General features: G+C 28.3%; 1 protein-coding gene across 1 annotated transcript; it reads left to right on the top strand.

The window, feature by feature from the left end:
* The first annotated feature begins 13,865 nt into the window (after window positions 1–13,865).
* On the top strand, window positions 13,866–15,744 carry LOC112726357 (WRKY transcription factor 22). Its single transcript, XM_025775714.2, has 3 exons — window positions 13,866–14,435; window positions 14,622–14,732; window positions 14,860–15,744. Exons 1-3 carry the CDS (start codon window positions 14,038–14,040, stop codon window positions 15,386–15,388), a joined length of 1,038 nt encoding a protein of 345 aa, XP_025631499.1. The 5' UTR covers window positions 13,866–14,037; the 3' UTR covers window positions 15,389–15,744.
* Window positions 15,745–20,858: the final 5,114 nt, after the last annotated feature.

The following is a 20,858-nucleotide window of genomic DNA, read 5'->3' on the forward strand; positions in this document are numbered from 1 at the left end:
TCTGAAACCTTATATCTTATCTATTGGGCACTGTTATCATACTAAAAATCTCCGGTTATCATACCATATGTTGTTGTTATTTTTCAGATGCAGGTCACAACCCACCTTGGTGAGTTTGCGGATGGTGATAGAGTGGAGGATAGCTCAGCTTTCCTTTTGTTTGTTTTCTTATCGTATCTCTCACTTTTTTATTAATGTACTTTGATGCCTTAGAAGCTTAAACTTTGAGAGATAGGACATGGCTGTTTTAACTTAAAACTCTGTTGTATCTTGTTTAACTAGTCGGCCTAAACTTCTCGGGCTGCGGCTAGTTTCCTTTTGAATATATATTTATCTTATATTAACTACCTTGTGTATCTTGGAGTTGTTTACAATGTTTTATATATATATTATGTTTTGTTATTATTTGTGTCTACGCACTTTAGTTATCGAGTATGAATTCTTCGCGCTTTGTATCTCTGTTTTATACAACTTTGGTCTTCTTTTTCTTCATCGAGTTTCTAGTCTTAATATTTCTTATTTATATACTATTGTATGGAGCTATAGAACTGTCGTGACACTTTGTCATTCTTTGCTTTACAATTAGAGGTAAGGTTTAAGGTGATAGGATGTTACATTCAGTCCTGTTGTCAAGCCAGCCACAATTCGAATCATTCTCACTCTAACTCTGCACAATCATTGGCCTCTAACTCAACTTGATGTTAATAATGCATTTTTGAATGGGAGCTTGCAAGAGGAAGTGTATAGAAAGTCGCAAACTAATCAGGTCATTTTATGGTCTAAAGCAGGCACCCAAATCCTAGTTTAATACTCTAAAGGCAACACTGTACTCTATGGGATTCTCCTCTACCAAGTCCGATGTCTCACTATTCTTCAAACACACCAACGAAGTTACTGTGTTCCCCCTTATGTATGTGGACGATATTATTGTCACTGGAACTTCAAAGGGGGCTTTTGCTAAATTGGTGCAGCACCTTCACTCTAAATTCTCACTTTGGGATATGGGAGAATTAAGGTATTTCTTGAGCATTGAAGTTGCCCAAAAATCTTGTGGAGTCTTATTACTATCTCAGACGAAGTACATTGATGATTTGCTGAAGAAAGCTCAAATGGGAGACTCTGAGGCTGCAACTACCCCTATGACTTCTAATATGAAGTTAAACTCTACAAATGGTGTGCCATTTGAGCATGTGAGCATGTACAGGTTTGTTGTAGATAGCCTCCAATATCTCATTGTCACTAGGCCTGAAATTGTCTTTTGTATCAACAAAGTTTGTTAATTTATGTAAGTTCCTCTTGACAAGCATTGGAAGGCAGTAAAGCGCATCCTGTGATATCTACAAAGAACACATTTCCTGAGTCTTCGTCTGCACAAACTTACTGAACTGATCCATACATGGTACACTGACTCTAATTGGCCCTTAGACATTGAAGATCGAAAATTCACTGCTGGTTATTGTGTCATGTTTGGGCTAAATCTTGTGTCTTGGTGCTCGAAGAAACAAACTGTCGTCTCTCGTTTCAACACAGAGGCTGAGTACCGAGGCATTGCAAGTGTGGTAGCTGAGCTACTATGAATTCAAAAATTACTTGGTAAAATTCATATTTTGGTGCCTACACGCAAAGTTTATTATGACAATGCAGGTGCTGTGCTAATGTCTGCAAATTCTGTGCTACACTCTCGATCAAAGCACTTTGAGATTGATCTCCACTTGGTGCGAGATCATGTAGCCAAAGGACGAGTTCAGATTCATTATATACATGGGGTGCTCAAATTGCCGATGTCATAACCAAAGCAATCAGCTCCTCTAAATTTATAGTTTTTCGGTCCAAACTCAAGATTGAATAATTTCAATTGTTGAGTTTGAGAAAGATACAAAAGTATCAGAACAAAGCACACAGTTATTAAATAACAGAAGTTAGTTAGAGTAGTTAATAGCAACTATAAGTTAGTTAGTTATCACTGATTACTTGAGTAGCAAGTCACTAGTATCAACATAATATATATATATATATATATATATATATATATATATATATATATATATATATATATATATATATATATATATATATATATATAGCTGTAGAAAGGTAACACAATAATCACAATCTTTATTTTTCATTCACTCATCTAAACTACAACTCTCTCAATTTCTTTTTCTCTCTCATTTTCACAACTCTCTCAACTATCCATACCATTCTCATGTATAAAACGTTTTAAAAAAAATATATAAGAATGACTATATAAAAATACATAGTAGTGGTAGAAGAATCGAGTGAATTAGTTAGCTTATCATGCCTACAATAACTACTTAGTGAAAGTAAAATACTATTTACGAAGCAAATACATTCTAATATTTATATTGCATGTTGCTTGATTGTTTATCACTATCTCATCACTTCAGTCTCTTTCAATGCCTTACACACACACACACCTCATTAAAAGTCTGAGTGTAGAGCTAGCTAGCTTTCATGACATGATTAATATATATCAACATCTTGTGACCACCATGTAATATATAAAACATTTTTTGAAGCATTGGGAAGTTCTCTGCCAACCACATAGTATAAGATCTAATAATGTATTTTGCTTGCCCCATTCCCACTACATATGTTAGCGCCCCCACTCATGTTTGTCCACATAAATGTGAGAAAGTGGAAACTCAGCTGTAGTCAATTTTACGTAAAATTAATACTTGAGAACTATTAGATAAAAATTCAGTCAAATCAGTCAAATTATCTAACGATTTTCAGTATCAACTTCACGTAAAATCGACTTTACTTGAGTTTTCACCATGTAAAAAGGTTTCGACCCGATATATCAAGTACTAATTTATCTCATGTATAAATTTTATTTAAAAATTTGTTAGTAAATAGATTATTATATACACAAAAAAAAAATTAAATTTTTTACACTTATTTAAATAAATTATATAAATGTAAAAAACTTAAATTATATATAATTGCATATAATTATATTATTTATATATTAAAATTAATTAAAAAATTAATCATGTTATTAATATAAAATATATATTAAAATATAAAATATATATAAAATAAATTAAATAATATATATTTATATATAAATATATAATAATTAATTTTAATAATTAATTTTAGTTTATAAATAATATTTTTGAATTGCATATATTTCCTATATATAGCTATTAGGCAGTGGAATAAGTGGCATCTTCCTCTCTTTACAGATGTTTCTTAATCTCTTCAACCTTATTATAATATTGCTCAACATTTTTTTTTTGTTTATTATATTTTATCTAATTTATTTGGTCAAAATTATCGGTATTTTATGGTCGGCGGGTAATTATTTACGTTGGGTAGGGCCAATTTGGTAGTATTATATGTTAAAAAAAAAACAAAGTTGCATATTTAGGAATTTGACCTAATTTCTTTTATTTTAGATTTGAATTTCGTTAAGAGCCAATGGAGTATCTGTACAATGTGTACAATAAATTATTTATTTAGTTTAATATGAATTAAAAAATAAATATTTAAAATAAAATATTACTAATTTATCAAACGTAATATACCTATACTATCCAGAATAACCATCTGAATACCAGAAATAATAAATATCTAATATCCAACTGAATCGAACATTCTTAACTCCTATTATACATATTGTATATATATTCCATTATTTCCTATACTTCCTCCTTAGGTTTTTGTTTTCTTTGGTTGCATATTTAGGAAATTTTTTTTCACTGGTTAGAGAAGCTCAAACTTGAAGTGACCTTTTCATAAGGGAACAGAGAATATAATGCCATTTAAGTTATAGCGAACAAAATTAATTTGAATTAGTTGAGTTATTAGCTCAATCCTTCGTTAAAATATATACATTGGTATAAATGGATTCATCACTAAAAATATAATTTTTTTTGGTGTTTCTTTGTGTATATAACTCGAATATATATAAAAATAGATATTTAATTTATGAAGAATAAATATTTAACGAACTAATTAATTAAATGCTTGTTACATACAAAGATATCTTTTGAAATTTCATCCAAACAAAATTATCTTTTGAGTTTGATATCAAGACATAAGGAATGTTTGCTAATGAGTGTGATAATATATGCTTTAATTATTATGATAAAGTAATTTTCATTGTTATATGGAGAAAAAAAAGTAGACAATGATGAGAATTTTGGTAAGATTTTAGAGGAGTGCTACACATACAACTCATTTGATTTACAAGTCATACAAGTTGGGAGAAACTTAACAAAAAGTACGCTGACCCATATACGATTTTCATGGCGTGCTTCGTGTTTTTCCTTTTCCTCCTCCTCTTTCTTCTTCTTCTCCTTCTTCTTCTCCTACTCTTCTTCTTCTTCCTCCATGAAAACGAGTTTCTTGCCAAATTTGATCTCCTTCGTGCGTTCTCTCTTTGCCTTTTCATTTGTTGTTTTATCTGCGTTTATCACTGGTATTCTTGCTTCGTTTTTTTTTTTCGATTTTCATGGTTTCTGAAATAACGCTTTGAAATCGTTTTGAAGATAATGGAACTTCAGAAATACACCCAAACAATTACAGAAATACACCCAAATAATTATAGAAATACACCTAAAGGATTACAGAAATACACCCAAACGGTTACAGGAATTCACCCAAACGATTATAGAAATACACCCAAAGGATTTAAGAAATACACCCAAAATACACCTTATGCATAATTCAGAACTCTTTCTCTTTCTCCTCCTCATCTTCTGCTGCTTCTTCTTCTTCAAAAACGATTTTCAGAGCTTGATGTCAAAAAATAATGGAAATTGAGAATAACGAAGAAAGAAAACAGAGAGAAAAGCACGTAAATGAAGAAGGAGAAAGAGAAGGCAAGAAACAAAAGAAAAGAAGAAGAACGTGCAGCAAGAAGAAGAAGAAGGTGCAGAAGATGAGGAGGAAGAAGATGAAAAACGTGCAGAAGAACGAGGAGAAGCACGGCGATGAAGATGAAACACTTCAAAAACGAAGAAGAAGAAGAAGAAGATATTATTGTTAAATGAGAAGGCATAACTCTTAATATTTAGTTGTATAAAAAAACGCTTGTACGTGGAGAATTTCTCAAGATTTTATTGTCAAAGGCATAACTCTTGATATTTAGTTGCTAATTTCACATTCAAATCCATAATTATTGTTATAACTTAATTAATTAACTAGCAATAACTATGTTTGTTGTTGTGCTTAATTAGCAATACAAAGAAGGGGAATAATGGAGAGGAATAGGGGATAATTATTGTAAACGCATTTGAATGTAATTTTTTGTTTTAAAAAAAATTAAGCTTTAGTTTTTAAATTATTTAGAAAAATTAAGTAATAAACTTCTGTTAGGTAATTGCTTTTGACATTTTTGGAAATTTAAACTAAAGAATAAATATTTTTATGTTATATATTATTATATAACAAGTAGTTAATTATATGCATGTCATTTAAGTGATTTAACACATGAAATAAAATAAATTTTTATGATATTTTTTAATTCAACAAATCAAAAATTAATATTTTACATAAATTTTATTTTAAAATTTGTTAAACTAATAAATTATTGTACACACAAAAAAAATTTAAATTTTTTAAACTTACTTAAACACATGATTAAACTGACAATTTTATCCATTCAAGTTGATTTAAAATAAATTAACTTACATTAATATATATAACAAATAGCAAGGCATAATGAATATTGATATTAACAGCTTGTTTGGGTGAGCTTCTAAGAAAAGATTTTTTTTTTAGTTATTTTTTTTTAAAAGATCTTATGAAAAAGTAAAAGTAATTTTATGTTTGGGTATCTCATGTAAAAATATCTTTTTATCTATTAATTATGTTTGGGTATAACGATATAAAAGTATTTTTTTGTTTATTTATTAGATGAAAAACATCTTTTTTTTAAGAGAAAAATATCTTTTAAAAAAAATGTAAATTACAGCTTCTCAAAAAAAAAAATTTATTTTTCTAGTACTTTTACTTTTACTACTAGAAATTTGCCAAACACGCTAAAAAATAAAAAAAGATATTTTTTCATTAAAAAAAACTTATTTTATCAAAATAATGACGTCGAAACAAGTACTAAACCAACATTTAACTTGCATGCCAACTAACTCTTCCAAACACAATTTTGTTGCTATATGTTAATATATGGCCGACGAGTTTTTTTCCTTTTTTTTTATATTCAACTTTTTTGAGTATATGCTTAAACAGTTTTTGAAAAATTTTGTATTAGATATTTTTGTTTTTAAAAAAATTTATTATAATCTTTTAAAAATAAGATATATAGGTCTTTATGTCGTATTTTTAAAAATTTATTTCTCTAAATAAAAAACAAAAAATTCAAAAATTTTAATATAATACAAATTTTTTAAAAATAAAAATATTTGATATAAAATTTTTAAAGAATCTATTTGGATATACACTTAACTTCTTTTTTTTTTTCCTCCTTCGGTGATTATAAATCTTTAGCCGTTCCAAATGTCATAAATGTGATAGAAAAAGATGTTATATGGTGTAGTGTACATTGTGACACTACTTGACAAGTATGCAATTTATGGAAGATGGGTCATATTTGAACATTTATTGTTCTACATACATGTCACAAGATACTAATTTCCTTTAAAAAAAAAAACTAAAATAAATAATTAAGCAAGACAGCTTTCTTTTAATACGTAAGAAACACTTCAAAAATTTTCTTTTATAATTTGTTGTGTCATCTCTCATTTTTTCACACACAATATCTCATGATGTCAACTATATATATAATATAATATTAAGTCAAATAGATAATGTATGTGAGTTGCGAAAGACGAAGAGAAAATCAAGGAAGATTTAAAATGTTTACATATTTCTTTGTTCATGATTTTAAAGTGATAAATATAAAGCGTTAAGGCTTATCATTTTATCCTTTTAAAATAATTTATTATAATAACAAAACCAATTATTCTATAGTGTCTTTATTTTAGTATTTAAATTACCTAACTTATTTTTTAAAAAAAATTAAATGTTTAAAATTTATTAAATATTATTAATTTATATTTTTTGGTAAATTACACATCATATTAAAGACATCATAGTAATAATTATCATAATTATAATAATTTATTAATTAAGAATAAAACAAAATAATATAATTAGATCAAAATCTGATAAACTTTTTACATTTAGATTTTCTAAAAAGTGGGATTTTTTATCATTTATTTTATAGGTGGGACTAACAGAAAATATATAAAAAAAAATATTTAAAGATAAAAGATCACACTTTATCATCTAAAATGAAAATCCAAAATTTAGAGGATTCAAATCCAAACTTTTTATTAAAAAACTTGAAAAGAGTGGCTTCAAAAAATTTAGAAGGCTGAAAGAAAACTTCCAAACTCTTATTATCTAATCAAATCTTTTAAAATCTTTTTCTCCCATCCAAAATCCTTTTAAACCAAACTTCATAACTAAACCCTCTAAAAGTCATATAATTTTTTATCGAAAATATTTGATAATAAAAAAATTAACCAAAAATAATCATAATTTATCTTACCTAATATTTATTAATTATATAATAACTAATAAATATTAATTAAATAAAATAAATTCTAGCTATTTTAATTTTTTTCCTAATATTACCGTAATTTATTTATAGATTATTTTGATCATTTTTTGTTTATTCATACAATAATAATTGCACCAGTATATAATATAATCATCACCAAAAAATTATATAAATGGATTCAATTATTAACTAATCAAATAATCAACATTATTTAAGATCCCATTTATTATGAAAGAATAATAATGTATAGATTATAAGAATATAGATGCCGTTTGAAAAGTAAGAACAAAAAAGGACGGATGGATGATGAAGAAGGAAATAATGAATGATAGATGGATTCAATGAACTTGATGTCATGATCTTAATATTCTCTCGTTATGTCTATCGCTATTCAAATATTTTATGATTTATGATTTATTATAAATAGATTTAATTACTATGTTATCCCTATAATTTTACAAAATTTTTAATTAGGTTTTTATATTTTTTTAATTAGGTTCCTGTATCATTTTTTTTTTAATTGAATCTCTATACTTTTTTTTCTTTTTATTTGAGTCATTGCATCAATTTTTTTTAGTTGGGTCCCTATATAATGAAGCCAATTACTACTAAGAGAGATCTAATTGAAAAAAAAAATTTGGTGCAGAGACTCAATTAAAAAAAAATATGGAGACCTAATTGAAAATTTTGTGAAATTATAGGAACCAATAGAATAATTAAACCTTATTATATTACTATTAATTAATAGGGTAAAGTATATTTTTTGTCCCTGAAATTTGACAAAAATTTTAAAAGTACCTTTAAGTTTTATTTTGTTTCAATTTTGTCCTAAAAGTTTTCGATTTACATCAAATATACTCCGAACGGCTAATTTTTAAAAAAATTTAAGACCAATTCAACAACAATTTCATAAGAACAACCCTCAACACAAGCAAATCAAGCATAGTTTTCATGCATTATTATTAGATTGGTCTTAATTTTTTTGAAAATTAGCTGTTAAGGGTATATTTGATGCAAATCGAAAACTTTTAGGATAAAATTGAAACAAAATAAAACTTAAGAGTATTTTTAAAATTTTTATTAAACTTCAAGGACAAAAAATATACTTTACTCTAATTAATATAAATCTCATACATATAATTATAGAGAGAGGTGCTTACGTGTATCCTTGTGATTCTTTTAGAGCAAATTATTGTAGAGGACCATCAATATATAAGGCCAAGTTTCACTCCATACACATATACAAGCACTACCCTTTGACATTTTCACAATGTCAACCCCCTCATAAAAAAAGAACCAAACATGAGAGAGAGAGAGAGAGAGAGAGAGAGAGAGCCCACATAGATGCCAAATTGGTCATAAAAGTAAAGATACTTATTTTATTTTGAAAGTGATATATATATATATATATTTTTTGGTGACTAAAGTGATATATATAGTATTGTAAAAGAATTTTACATATATATTTAATAGTATATTATTACATTATAAAAAAATTAATTTTTTAAATATATTATGTAAATAATTATCTAAATATATAAATTTGATTAGGTAATTATATAATTTTTTATACTATTAATAAATTAAAATTAATAAATATATAATTTAAGTTTTTCATTACTTTGTTATGTATTTATTAAAAAATTTTAAACTTACTCTTAATGTTAATAACCTTAATGGTTAGCAAAATACCATTTATAGTTCAACTGATGATGATCTAATAACTTTTTTCCCCTCTTGTAGTAGCTTTTTTAACACCAATCACTCCATACTTTATACTCGAATTAAAATTATATTGATTAAGACTTAAGAGGAAAAATATCTTTCACTTTAATTAACTATATTCCGGTTAAGATATTATAATAATTTACTATATATATATACGCTTAATAATTGTACAAACAAGGAAGTTAATATAGATGATAGAAACATTATGATTCTGACATCCCCAATTTGATTCTCTAAATAAGAAAACGAACATAAATACACTTAAAAAGTTTTTCCCCCCTTATTTCTTGTTTCAAATAATAGGGAGAGAATACTTTTGATGATAATTTAAAGAATCTAGGTTTCAATTTGGAATTTTGGATGATTCCAGAATGTTTAGATTATTAAATAATTTTAATAATAAAATATATTTTTAAATTTTTTAATAATTATCAAATAATAATTTTTTAATTTATTTATTAATTAATCTTTCGTATATTATTTAATTCTAAAATTTATCTTATATTTTATAAATTATTATGTTATTATTTATCTTATTTTTATAATTTTATAATTAACAATTTGATATTCTATTATTATTTATTTTTAATTTCTTTTTCAAATTTATTTTAAGTTTAAAACTTTAATTTTATCTTTTTCAATCTTAAGATTAATAATTTTATAATTTATCGTCAATCTCTTTTTTAATTCTCTAATTTTATAATTGTAATTGTTTATTAACAATCTTGATCATCATTTATCAGTTGCAATGTATACGTTATTGATAATAGGAGAAATACAATTTATAGAAAAACAATTTATTTTTTATTCAAGTAATCGATTGATTAGTGAACGAAAATTCTTTTTCTTTTATAATTTGTAGAAAAGTAATCGTTGTTTTTCATTCAAGTAATTAATTGGTTAATGAATGAAAATAATTTTCCTTTCACAATAATCGATTGTTTTATGAGCAAAAGTTCAGATTTTTTTTAGTCAATCGATTTTATTATCTATTTAATTGATTGGTTGAAAAAAATAATTAGTTAAATATTTTTAGAAACTATTATTTTTTTGATACAAATAATAATCAATTGATTGAAAAATGTTTTTAATCGATTGTATTCACAATAAATATGCTTTTTTGTGCCATCGAGTAGATTAAATATATAATTTATTATATAAATCTTTCTCAAATTATTCATGTTGTTTCTCCTTCTTCTTCCAGTAATAGTTCAATTCAAAAGAATAATAAAGATTGAATTTAATTTTATAATATAACACTTGAGATTGAAAAATAAAATTAGTTGACATTGTTTTTACATTGAATTCATTATCGTATTCATACAAAACATATCAAATTAGAATTAAAGTTACCATGGATGAATATTTTATTTCTTTATAGTTTCAAATTATTAATGATATAATTATAAAGATAAAAGAAAATAATATATAGATGATGAATAATAAATAATAATTTATAAAATAGAGAATAAATTTTAAAATTAAATAATATATATAAAAGGCTAATTAATTAATAAATAAAATTAAAAAATAGTTATTCAAAAATTATTTACAAATTTAAAAAATATATTTTGTTATTAGGACTATTTAATAGTCCAAAACTTCAGGAATCTTCTAATTCTTTGCCAAGAAACTATACTAGCTATATATATGGTGACATAAAACATAAAACATCTACTAGTGTTTTTTAAAAATATAAGTTTTTGGTTTTGTATTTGATAAATTAATAAAAAAATTATATATTTATATTTGTAGCTTTTAAAATATTAGGTGCTTTTGAAAACATTTAAAATATAGATTTTTAAATAGAGTTTATACTTCTCAAAATTAAAAAGTCTAATATAATGTCATATATTAAATAATTGAATAAAGTATTGTTTTTATCCCCAACGTTTGAGGTAAATTCTATTTGTGTCCCTAACGTTTAAATCGTCCTATTTGTATCCCTAACATATGTAAAAGTGATTCAATGTTATCCTGCCGTCAATTACACATCATGAGCGTTTTAGTTTGAGTTTTAAAAATCTCTTCTTGAAGTTAGAATACAAATGTCTGGGATAGAATCGGTGATCTACTCCGAAAAATAGCTCATCAAATGTTGAAACTAATTCCTATAACATTTACATAATTCACTTTTCTCGGGACATAATTGAATCTAAACACAAATAATGGGCATAATATTAAAATCGAACACATCCAAGTGAGACCTAATTGAGAATGAATACATCAAAGTGAGAATAATTGAAAAATATAATCTGATTTGTTAGTATAATTGATAGTAGGATAACATTGAATCACTTTTATAAACGTTAAGGATACAAATAGGACGATTTAAACGTTAGGGACACAAATAGGACTTACCCTAAACATTGGGGACAAAAACGATATTTTACTCTAAATAATTTTAAAATTTTATTCTTATATTTATATTTATTATAATATTTTTAAAAATTTTAAAACTCATTTTATCAAATGTAATTGTTATTGTTTTTACTTATTAAAAATTGTTTCTAATTTGATTTACCAAACATATATATTATTACAACTTAAAAAAAAATAAAAACATTATCAAATAAAGTCTTAGTATTGCAGGTTTAAAAAGCGCAAAATAGAATACACATTAGAATACTAGGTGTACATTAAAATCATTCACTAAAATTAGTTATACTAAATATATATTAAAATCATCTACTAAAATTAGTTATCAGAATAAAATACACACTAAAATATAAAATACACATTAAAAATAAATTATACTACATATATTTATATATAAATAAATAGTAAACTGATTTTAATGTTTAATTTTAAATTATAAATAGTATTTTTATTTATTAATTAATAAGGTTTGACTAGTTTAAATAATTTAGTGTATTTTTTAGATACAATGAACCATTTATTAGGTTTAAATTAAATGAATGAATTTTTTTGGTAAATTATTAATTAGAGATTACTTTCCAAATTGACTTTAGATATGATTGGATTTTGAACATCAATTTTATTTAAATAAAAATAAAACTATATATATTTTATAGAGTAAATACTACTAAATAATTAAATTTGTATGCGAAAGACCACTTATTTTTAAATTGGTCTCCAAAAAATATTTTTTAATTAAATTTGCATTCACCCTTCAAAAATTTAGTTAATCACGTTGGTTCTTCCATCACTTTTTTTGTTGATGGCGTCAAAGTTTGTTAATAATACATGTTAAGTAATACTACAACACATATTTATGAGTATTAATTGATTGTTAATATAATAAGTTTATGAAATTAAATCAAATTAATCCCAAACTGAAGGATTCCAAGTCCCTTCTCAATTAGGTTTCAATTTAATCTAATGTCATAAACTTATTATATTAGTTGCCCATAAGGACTACTAAATATGTGTTTGTGGTGTCACTTCACGTGTCATATCAATAAATTCTGACGCCATTAGCAACGGAAGAGCGGAAGGACTAATATGACTTATTTAAAATATTTAAAAGATGAATTTGATTAAAAAAATTTCGATAATCAATTTAAAAAATAAATGATCTTTCAGAGATTAATTTGACTATTTACTCATATTTTATAGTAACTTATGATAAATAATTAAATATAAGCACTAGATATTTTGATTTTCATCCAAATGTTTTATTATCATACTATGTCTACATAAAAAGTTCATTATTAAATTAATTATTTATATAAAATATATATTAAAATAAAAATATATTAAAAATATAAAAAATATATATTTATATATAAATATATAATGTCTAATTTTTTTTATATATACACAACATTTTTCAATGTTATTATGATCAAATTTTCTAACAAAAAATTTTATTAAGAAATCCAATATGAAACCTTATAAAATCAGATTAGTCAAATTTCTATTAACAGATTTTATGGAAAAAATATGTTTAATTTGTGTTTTTATTTTTTATTTTATTTTTAAGATATTCTTTTAAAATTTTAAAAAAATTAAAAGAAAAAATAATAAATTTTATTTTTTATTTTTTATTTTTATTTTTCACAAAATCATAAAAAATAAAAATATCAAAAAAAAAATACTAAAATACTAAATTTATTATTCTTGACATACAGTAAATTAATAATATTTAAAAATATAAACAAAAAATATATTATTAAATTATTAAACTAAAAAAACTAAACTAACAATTAAAAATATTAATAAAAAAATAATAAATTCTATTGACCATAAAATTTTTTTCCTAAAAATACAAACTAATATATTTCTCTAACTTGAGTGTGTGAAAATTGAGCCTAAAAAATTTAGATATAGAAGTAGTAAGAGTGATATACTTTAATATGGTAATTTTTGGTATCTTTTAAAATCGTAGGAAGTATAAACCTCTTACAAATCGGACCGATTTTTATACTTATAACAAATCGGAGTGTCCGACTCCTACTTCTCTAATTAAATGGTTCGACGTTTGAGAATAACAATCCAATAGTCTATATTTTAAAAAAAATACCGTTACTATTCTAATATCAAAAATAAAAAAGGGGAAAATTGAAAAACTGTCCACTTTCTCTCTCTATATATACTTGTCTTTTTCTCTCCTCCTTTTCAATAGCATCTTATCACTCTCTCTCTCTCTATCTCTATCTCTTTCTCTCTCTCTCTCTCTCTCTCTCAAACCTTAGAAAAAGTCAGCGCCTTCTTTTGTCCCTTTTCTCACACCAACACATCTTTTGCAGACTCTGTCTCTTACCCTTCTCTTCTTCTCTTTTCTTTCCAACATGGACGACGATTGGGATCTCCACGCCGTTGTTAGAGGCTGCGCCACCATTTCCTCCACCACCTCCACTACTACCACCACCACCACCACCACTTCCTACCAACCTCCACCTTCTTCTTCATGTGGGTTCTTTAACGAACAACAAAGCAATGTTTTTTCAGTTTCCAGCAACCACCCTTTTGAATCACGAAGCTCCGTTCAGGAACTTCAGCATAATCATAATCTTTGCAAGCCTTTCTTCTTCAAATCACAGCCTTTTCAGTCTTTTCAATCCTCTTCTTCTTCGTCATCACCACCCAATTCAGCTCTGACACAACAGAAACATCAGCAACAGAATTGTAATAACGGTAAGAACCCTCACCATGCAGGTTCAGCTACCACCCCACGATCTAAAAGAAGGTAAATTGAGTTCTTTTTCCTTCAACAAATGAAATGGAATCAGATTCCACTAGAAAATTCTTGAATTTAGACTTAAAAATCTTATCTTTTAGCATGTTTGGTAATTGCTTTCATTTTGTTATCTGAATTTTTTCCCCCTAAAAGTATTTTAGAACATGCCTTTGATATGTTTGATGAAATGCGCAGGAAGAATCAGCTTAAGAACGTTTGTCAAGTTTCAGCTGAGAATCTCTCCTCAGACGTATGGGCATGGAGGAAATATGGACAGAAACCCATCAAAGGTTCACCATATCCAAGGTTAGCTTTCAATTTTGAATGTTTTATTGATCAAATAAAATCAGCACAAACAAAAAAAAAAAAGACAAAGCTTTGAGCTAAAGGGTTAACAAAGATTTGTTTTGTTTTTTTCATGTGTGATTAACAGAGGATATTATAGATGTAGCAGCTCAAAAGGATGTTTGGCTAGAAAACAAGTTGAAAGGGACAGATCAGATCCAACAAAGTTCATAGTTACATTCACTGGTGTACACAACCACCCTGCTCCAACTCATAGAAACTCACTTGCTGGCTCTTCACGCCAAAAGCTACAAACACCTGAAATAGCCACTACAGGGGACACTGAAATGGTCCTCACAATGAAGCCGGCCTCGATTTCGGCTTCTCCTTCCACTTCAGGAGTGGAAGAAGAGGCTGAAACCGAGGCCACACCGGCGCAGAAGTCGGAGAGCGAAGAGGACAACATGGAGGATTATTTGATGAATGATGATGATGGTGGGATTGAGGAAACTGAGTTTGGTTCACCAGATATGGAGATAACTGATGATTTCTTTGAAGGATTGGATGAACTGACAGCAGCCACAGATGGAGACTCATGCTTTTCAACAAGTGTTCCTAATCCTTCCCTTCCTCCTTTTGTGGCCAATAGTGCTGCCACTGCTGCTGGTGGTAGCTGACTAATTGGCTTCATCATTTCATTAGATTACTAAGATCAGATATGTTTCAGTCTCAAAGAATCTTCATAGGATATATAGTTTATGAAAGAAGCTTTTAGAAAAAAAACAAAAGAAGCTCCAATCCACATCTTTTATGAGATATATTTCAAGATTTCTATATAGAGGATAGAAAAACTTGATTATTTTTACTTTTTTAAAGTAGAGGAAATGATGCATTTGGGAGGAATATTAACTAACATTGCCTTGTTAATGGGAAGGAAAGTGCTTCCCATATAGTATGTATATAGAAATAAGGTAGATTTTTGGTATTTTTATGTTTTATTAATCTTAATTATGAAAAATCAATTGTTTCAACAGCTTTTTGGTTATATCACTTATTATGTCCATGCTTTTATTTCTTTTAGTACTTCATCCATCGAACTTGAATTGGTCGAGTGATTAGTATTTTAAATAAATGTCAGAGTTTAAAATTTTTCTCTGTGTATATAATAATTTATTAATTAATAATAAATTTCTTAAATAGAATTTAAATTCATAACAGATAACTAAAAAATTTTGTAGAAAAAAAAAAGTTTGGGTGTGTGATAAATTACATTTTGCATAGCACTTGGCGTTGACTTTGGTTGGCAATGATTAAGATTGTGTGACTATGATATGATATAAGGGTTCATAATTGGGGGTAGTTATTCCAATAGTCATATGCTCAACCACAAATATATATAGCTTAGATTCCCTTTTGACATGAAGGGTTTTGTAGAGGAATTAGGTTCTAGTCAAGCACATCCAATTGTGATTTTATCAAATGATGAATAGACTTTGGCATATCATAATAATTTCTGTAAATAATTAGTCATCATTATGAATTATGGATTAAAAAAGTTTTAATTCTCATTATATGATAATTAATTTTATATAATAATTTATATGCATCATATACACAAGATTTTAATATGTGGTAGATGCAATCATAGCCGCAAGTTCTTGCTATGTGAACATTAGCAGTGTGATTTTCTTTCTGGCCCTTATATTTTAAATTTAAGCTTATTTCGTTATTATTGGAATTTGTTACAACCTTAATTTAGACCTAATATAATTTAACTTACAATCAAATAGCATAAATTAATATTATACTGCAGTTGTAATTGACGATTGCAAACCGCAATTTAAGACCTTGTTAGTAAATAAAATAATACTACATATAATAATTAAGTGGACTGATTTAATAGTTAGTTTATTAATCTGTTAAAATAAATATTATAATTTATAAATTTGAATTTCGTATTATGTATATAATAACTTATTAGTTAATAATAAATTTTTAAATAAAATTTTAATAAATAATAAATTAATTATTATTCTATCGAATTGGAAGATACCGTAAAAAAAAAAAAAAATCCTGCTACATATAGTGAAATACAAAGGAATAATCCACAAATAGGGAAAATGTTGACTGAAACTTTGTTTCATTCATGATGCAAGAAGCAAAGTACTTCAAGTCAACTCCATGACATGGCCAAGAAGAGCCACATTAGAGTGTAACATGTCAAACACACCGAATAGTTGTCACTTTGTGCCGTTTGCTTGGTTCCAAAATAAAGAAACAAATGCACCAACCTCTAGTGGAATTGACCAATTTGGTACCATATTTGTCTGAGAGCAAAAGGGTACTTTGCTAATCTAAGTGCTAAAGCTCATGTATTAGCATAAAGCACATGATTTTGCGGATAAATTACACTTGAACAATATTACACTTAACTTTGTTTTATTCTTAAAAATAATATAATAACCTTCCTACAACTGAACTTATATAATATTTGATATAACACTAACCTCTTATTAATCTAAGGTCTTAGCATAAAAAAATGAGTGAAAAATATTTTATTTTGTGAGGAGTTCAAAAAAATACCTCATTCAAAATATATAATGTAAGCTCCTCAGCATGATAATATTAATAATCGATTCAATAGTTTAAACCTGGGATATTAAAGTCATGAAAATAACTCAATTGGTATTCTAAAGTTTTCTCATCTCTAAATAAAATAATAAGAATAACAAATTTAAAGAGATTGATATATCCTCTTATTAATAACACCTAACTTAGGGTTGAAATTTACCTTAATTTATTTAACAGTGTTATAAATTTGCTGCTAATATAGAATAATACAATTGATATGCACAACTTGACTTAAAAAGGGAACATAAAGAATTTCTAAGCTCCATTTTCATTTGACAGAATAGTTTCATTTCATCCTGCAATCAAACTAGAATTTTGGAAAGCCTTTAGGGAGAGAAATGTTAAGAAGTTGCTTGTTCACCAAACACAATAGAAGGTTTAAACATGTAGCAACTGCAGCCTTATAGAAGCTGATGTAGATATTGCACAAAAGATCTTTATGCAAGCTGAAAAATATAAGGCTTTAAGAACACAAAATGATTTGCCCTTCTTGGTTCTTGTACAACTATTCTTATTATTAGTACATAACTAGCAAAATTTCAATGTATCAATGGCAGCTTATAAATCAAAGCCAAAAGAATGGATAAATCAATTGATGGTAACTCTAAGAACTTTTTCTTTTCCTGTCCGGCGATTCGGGCGGCTCCCTCAGGGGATGATAGGTTGAGACTGTAAATAGTTCTGCCAATGATGTTGTAAGGGAAGCTTTACCATCAGATGATTTGCAAGGAGCCCTCTGAGAAGAGGTTGAGGCAGCAGATATTTTTGCCGATGATGATCTTCTAGAGGAGGTTTTCCTATCCGCCAATTTGGAAGGCGCCCTTAGGGGACGATCAGTTGAGACTGTAAATAGTTTTGCCATTGATGTTGTAGATAGTTTTTCCATTGATTCTGTGGAGGATTCTTTCCCATCAGATGATTTGCACAGCGCCTTCGGAGAGGAGTTTGAGGCAGCAAATAGTTTTGCCAATGATGATCTTGAATCAGAGGAAACTGAATACCCCATGACAAATCGATCAAGTTTTCCAATTTCACCCACAGCAGAAAGCCATTCTGTAAGAATCTCCATGGTTACATAGTCAGCTCTGCAAGCATTCGCAATCATTCTGTCCATAAGTGCTAAAGCTACATTCAACACTCCCTTATCTCTAATCCCTTTGAGAATAGCATTATATGTTGTTGTATTAGGCCTAACCCCTCTTTCCTCCATGTCATCCATCAATGAAACAGCCTTTTCTACATCATCTTTCTTGCATAGAGCATCAATTAAAATGTTGTATATAACAGTATTAGGGTGAACCTTGGATGTAGTAGAACACATTTCCTGGAAAATCGTCATGGCATAATCAACATTGTCATTTAAACAATTTGCATGTATCAGTGCCCCAAAAGTAACCACGGAAGGCGCAAGACCCTCTTTCCTCATCTTTTTCATCAACTTATTGGCAGTTTCAAAATCTCCACTTTTGCCTAGGGAGGAAAGCAGAGTGTTGTAAGTGACCGTATCGGGCTTAACTCCAACTTTTTCCATTTCTTCAAGCATTTCATAAACCCTTTCCAGCTTATTCTTCTTACAAAATCCACTGATCAGGACATTATAGCAAGCTACATCAAGACCGAACTCAGCTTGCTTCAACTTCGACACGACAATGCTGGCATCATCCATCCTTCCAGCTATGCTCAAACCAGATATCAAACTGTAGTAAACAATTGCGTCTGGGGAGCATCCAGAACTCAACATCTCATCGAAAAACTGCATGGCTTTATCGATGTTGTTAACTCCACAAAAAGCGGATATTAGTGGCGTATACGTTGCAGCATTGCCTTTGAGGCCCTTCTCTTTCATTGCATTGAAAACCTCGACTGCACTATGGACCCTCCCACTTCTGCACATACCATTAACCAATACATTGAGGGTAACCACATTTGGCTGAACGCCTTCCTCATTCATCTGATCAAACAGCTCCTGCGCTTTATGAATGTTGCCGGCCTTGCCAAACCCGTCAATCAAGCAATTATATGTAATGGTGTTGGGCTTATGTTTGCTTCCTGTTTTCATCTCCTCCAAGAGACTCAATGCTTCTTCCTCCCTTTCAACTTTACACAATCCATCAATCAAAGTATTAAACAATACCACATCAGGTTCTACACCAAACAAATTACTTTCACCTTTGCCTCTCAACTTGTTAAACATTTCCAAAGCTTCATCAACCCTCCGAGCCGCACACAGATGTCTGAAAACAATCCCAAACGTCACGACACTAGGCCGTATATTCATCTCTTGCATCTTAACCAACAACTTATTCATTCCTTCAATGTCCCTTCCTTTTCCCAGCCCAGTCAACATAGCATTGCAAGGTGCAGCATCAACTTCACCACCAAATTCCATCACACAGTGCAGAATCTCCCGCGCAGCGTTATTACTCTTCCTTTTACACAGGTTGGTAATCAGTTGCGTCAGCTTGAAGGTATCAGGAAAAACACCATGCTCCCCAAGCTTCTTAACCAACGCCAGAGTTTCCTCATCAGAGAAGCTTCTCCCCCGTGGGTCTCTCCACTTTACCAACTCCTCAATAACAGTATCCCCCGTGGAACCATTCAGCAGAATCTTGGAATCCCGTTCAAGCATTTCGTCGAGCACTTGGAGTGCATCATCAATTCGGCCCGATTTCATCAACAACCTCAACAACTCGTTGAAAATTCCGGGATTTTTTGCAGAATTGTCGAGCCTCTTAAACAAAAAAAGTGAATCGTCCACCATTTTAGCACCCTCCAAGCATCGTAGAAGAATCAAAGCTGATTGGGAACTCAAATCAATCTTCCAATTTTGGGATTTTAAGTAACCATGAAGCTTCAAGACCTCAATTTTCGAAGTAGCGTCACGATTCGCGAGCTCAAGAGCGCTCTGGAACACCGAAGACAGCAAGTGACAGTGTTGCTGTTCCGGTTCTGCATTGGTTCTTATGAATTCGAGAAAGTCGAGAGCTTTGGTAGTTGAACCCAATTGGCGCGTGATCTGGAGGATCTGGCGGGAAGAAAGAGGCTCTGAATCGTTGAAGAGAAGAGGAAGAAGAAGATTCTTGCTTTCCTGTGAGTTCCATTCGTCTTTTGGGTGTTGAAGGAGCTCTTGGAGTTGGGTAACGATCGATGATGATACCACGTCTTTTGAATTGGAAACGTCGACGGCAGTGCTGTGGCGGCGAGGAGAGGAGAAAGGAAAGGGTGGCAGGTTGCTGCGGCGGCGACGGCGGAGGAGTTTGAAAGATCGTAACAACATCATGTGGCAAGTGTTGTAAGCTTCGGAAACAAGTGAAGTTCAGTGTAGTTGAAACTTGAAACAAGAGGAATTGGAGTTTTATTTTATTTTATTTTATTTTATTTTATTTTATTTTATTTAATATAAGAGTTTAATTTTTAAATATTTTAATTAAATCCTTGTATGTTGTATTATACAAAAATTTCTCAATTACTTTCTTATAGTTTATGATTCCATTATAGTTTGATGATCGATTCTTA

The sequence above is a fragment of the Arachis hypogaea genome, chromosome 12 (genome assembly GCF_003086295.3).
Source record: "Arachis hypogaea cultivar Tifrunner chromosome 12, arahy.Tifrunner.gnm2.J5K5, whole genome shotgun sequence".
In the NCBI taxonomy this organism is placed as follows: Eukaryota; Viridiplantae; Streptophyta; class Magnoliopsida; order Fabales; family Fabaceae; genus Arachis; species Arachis hypogaea.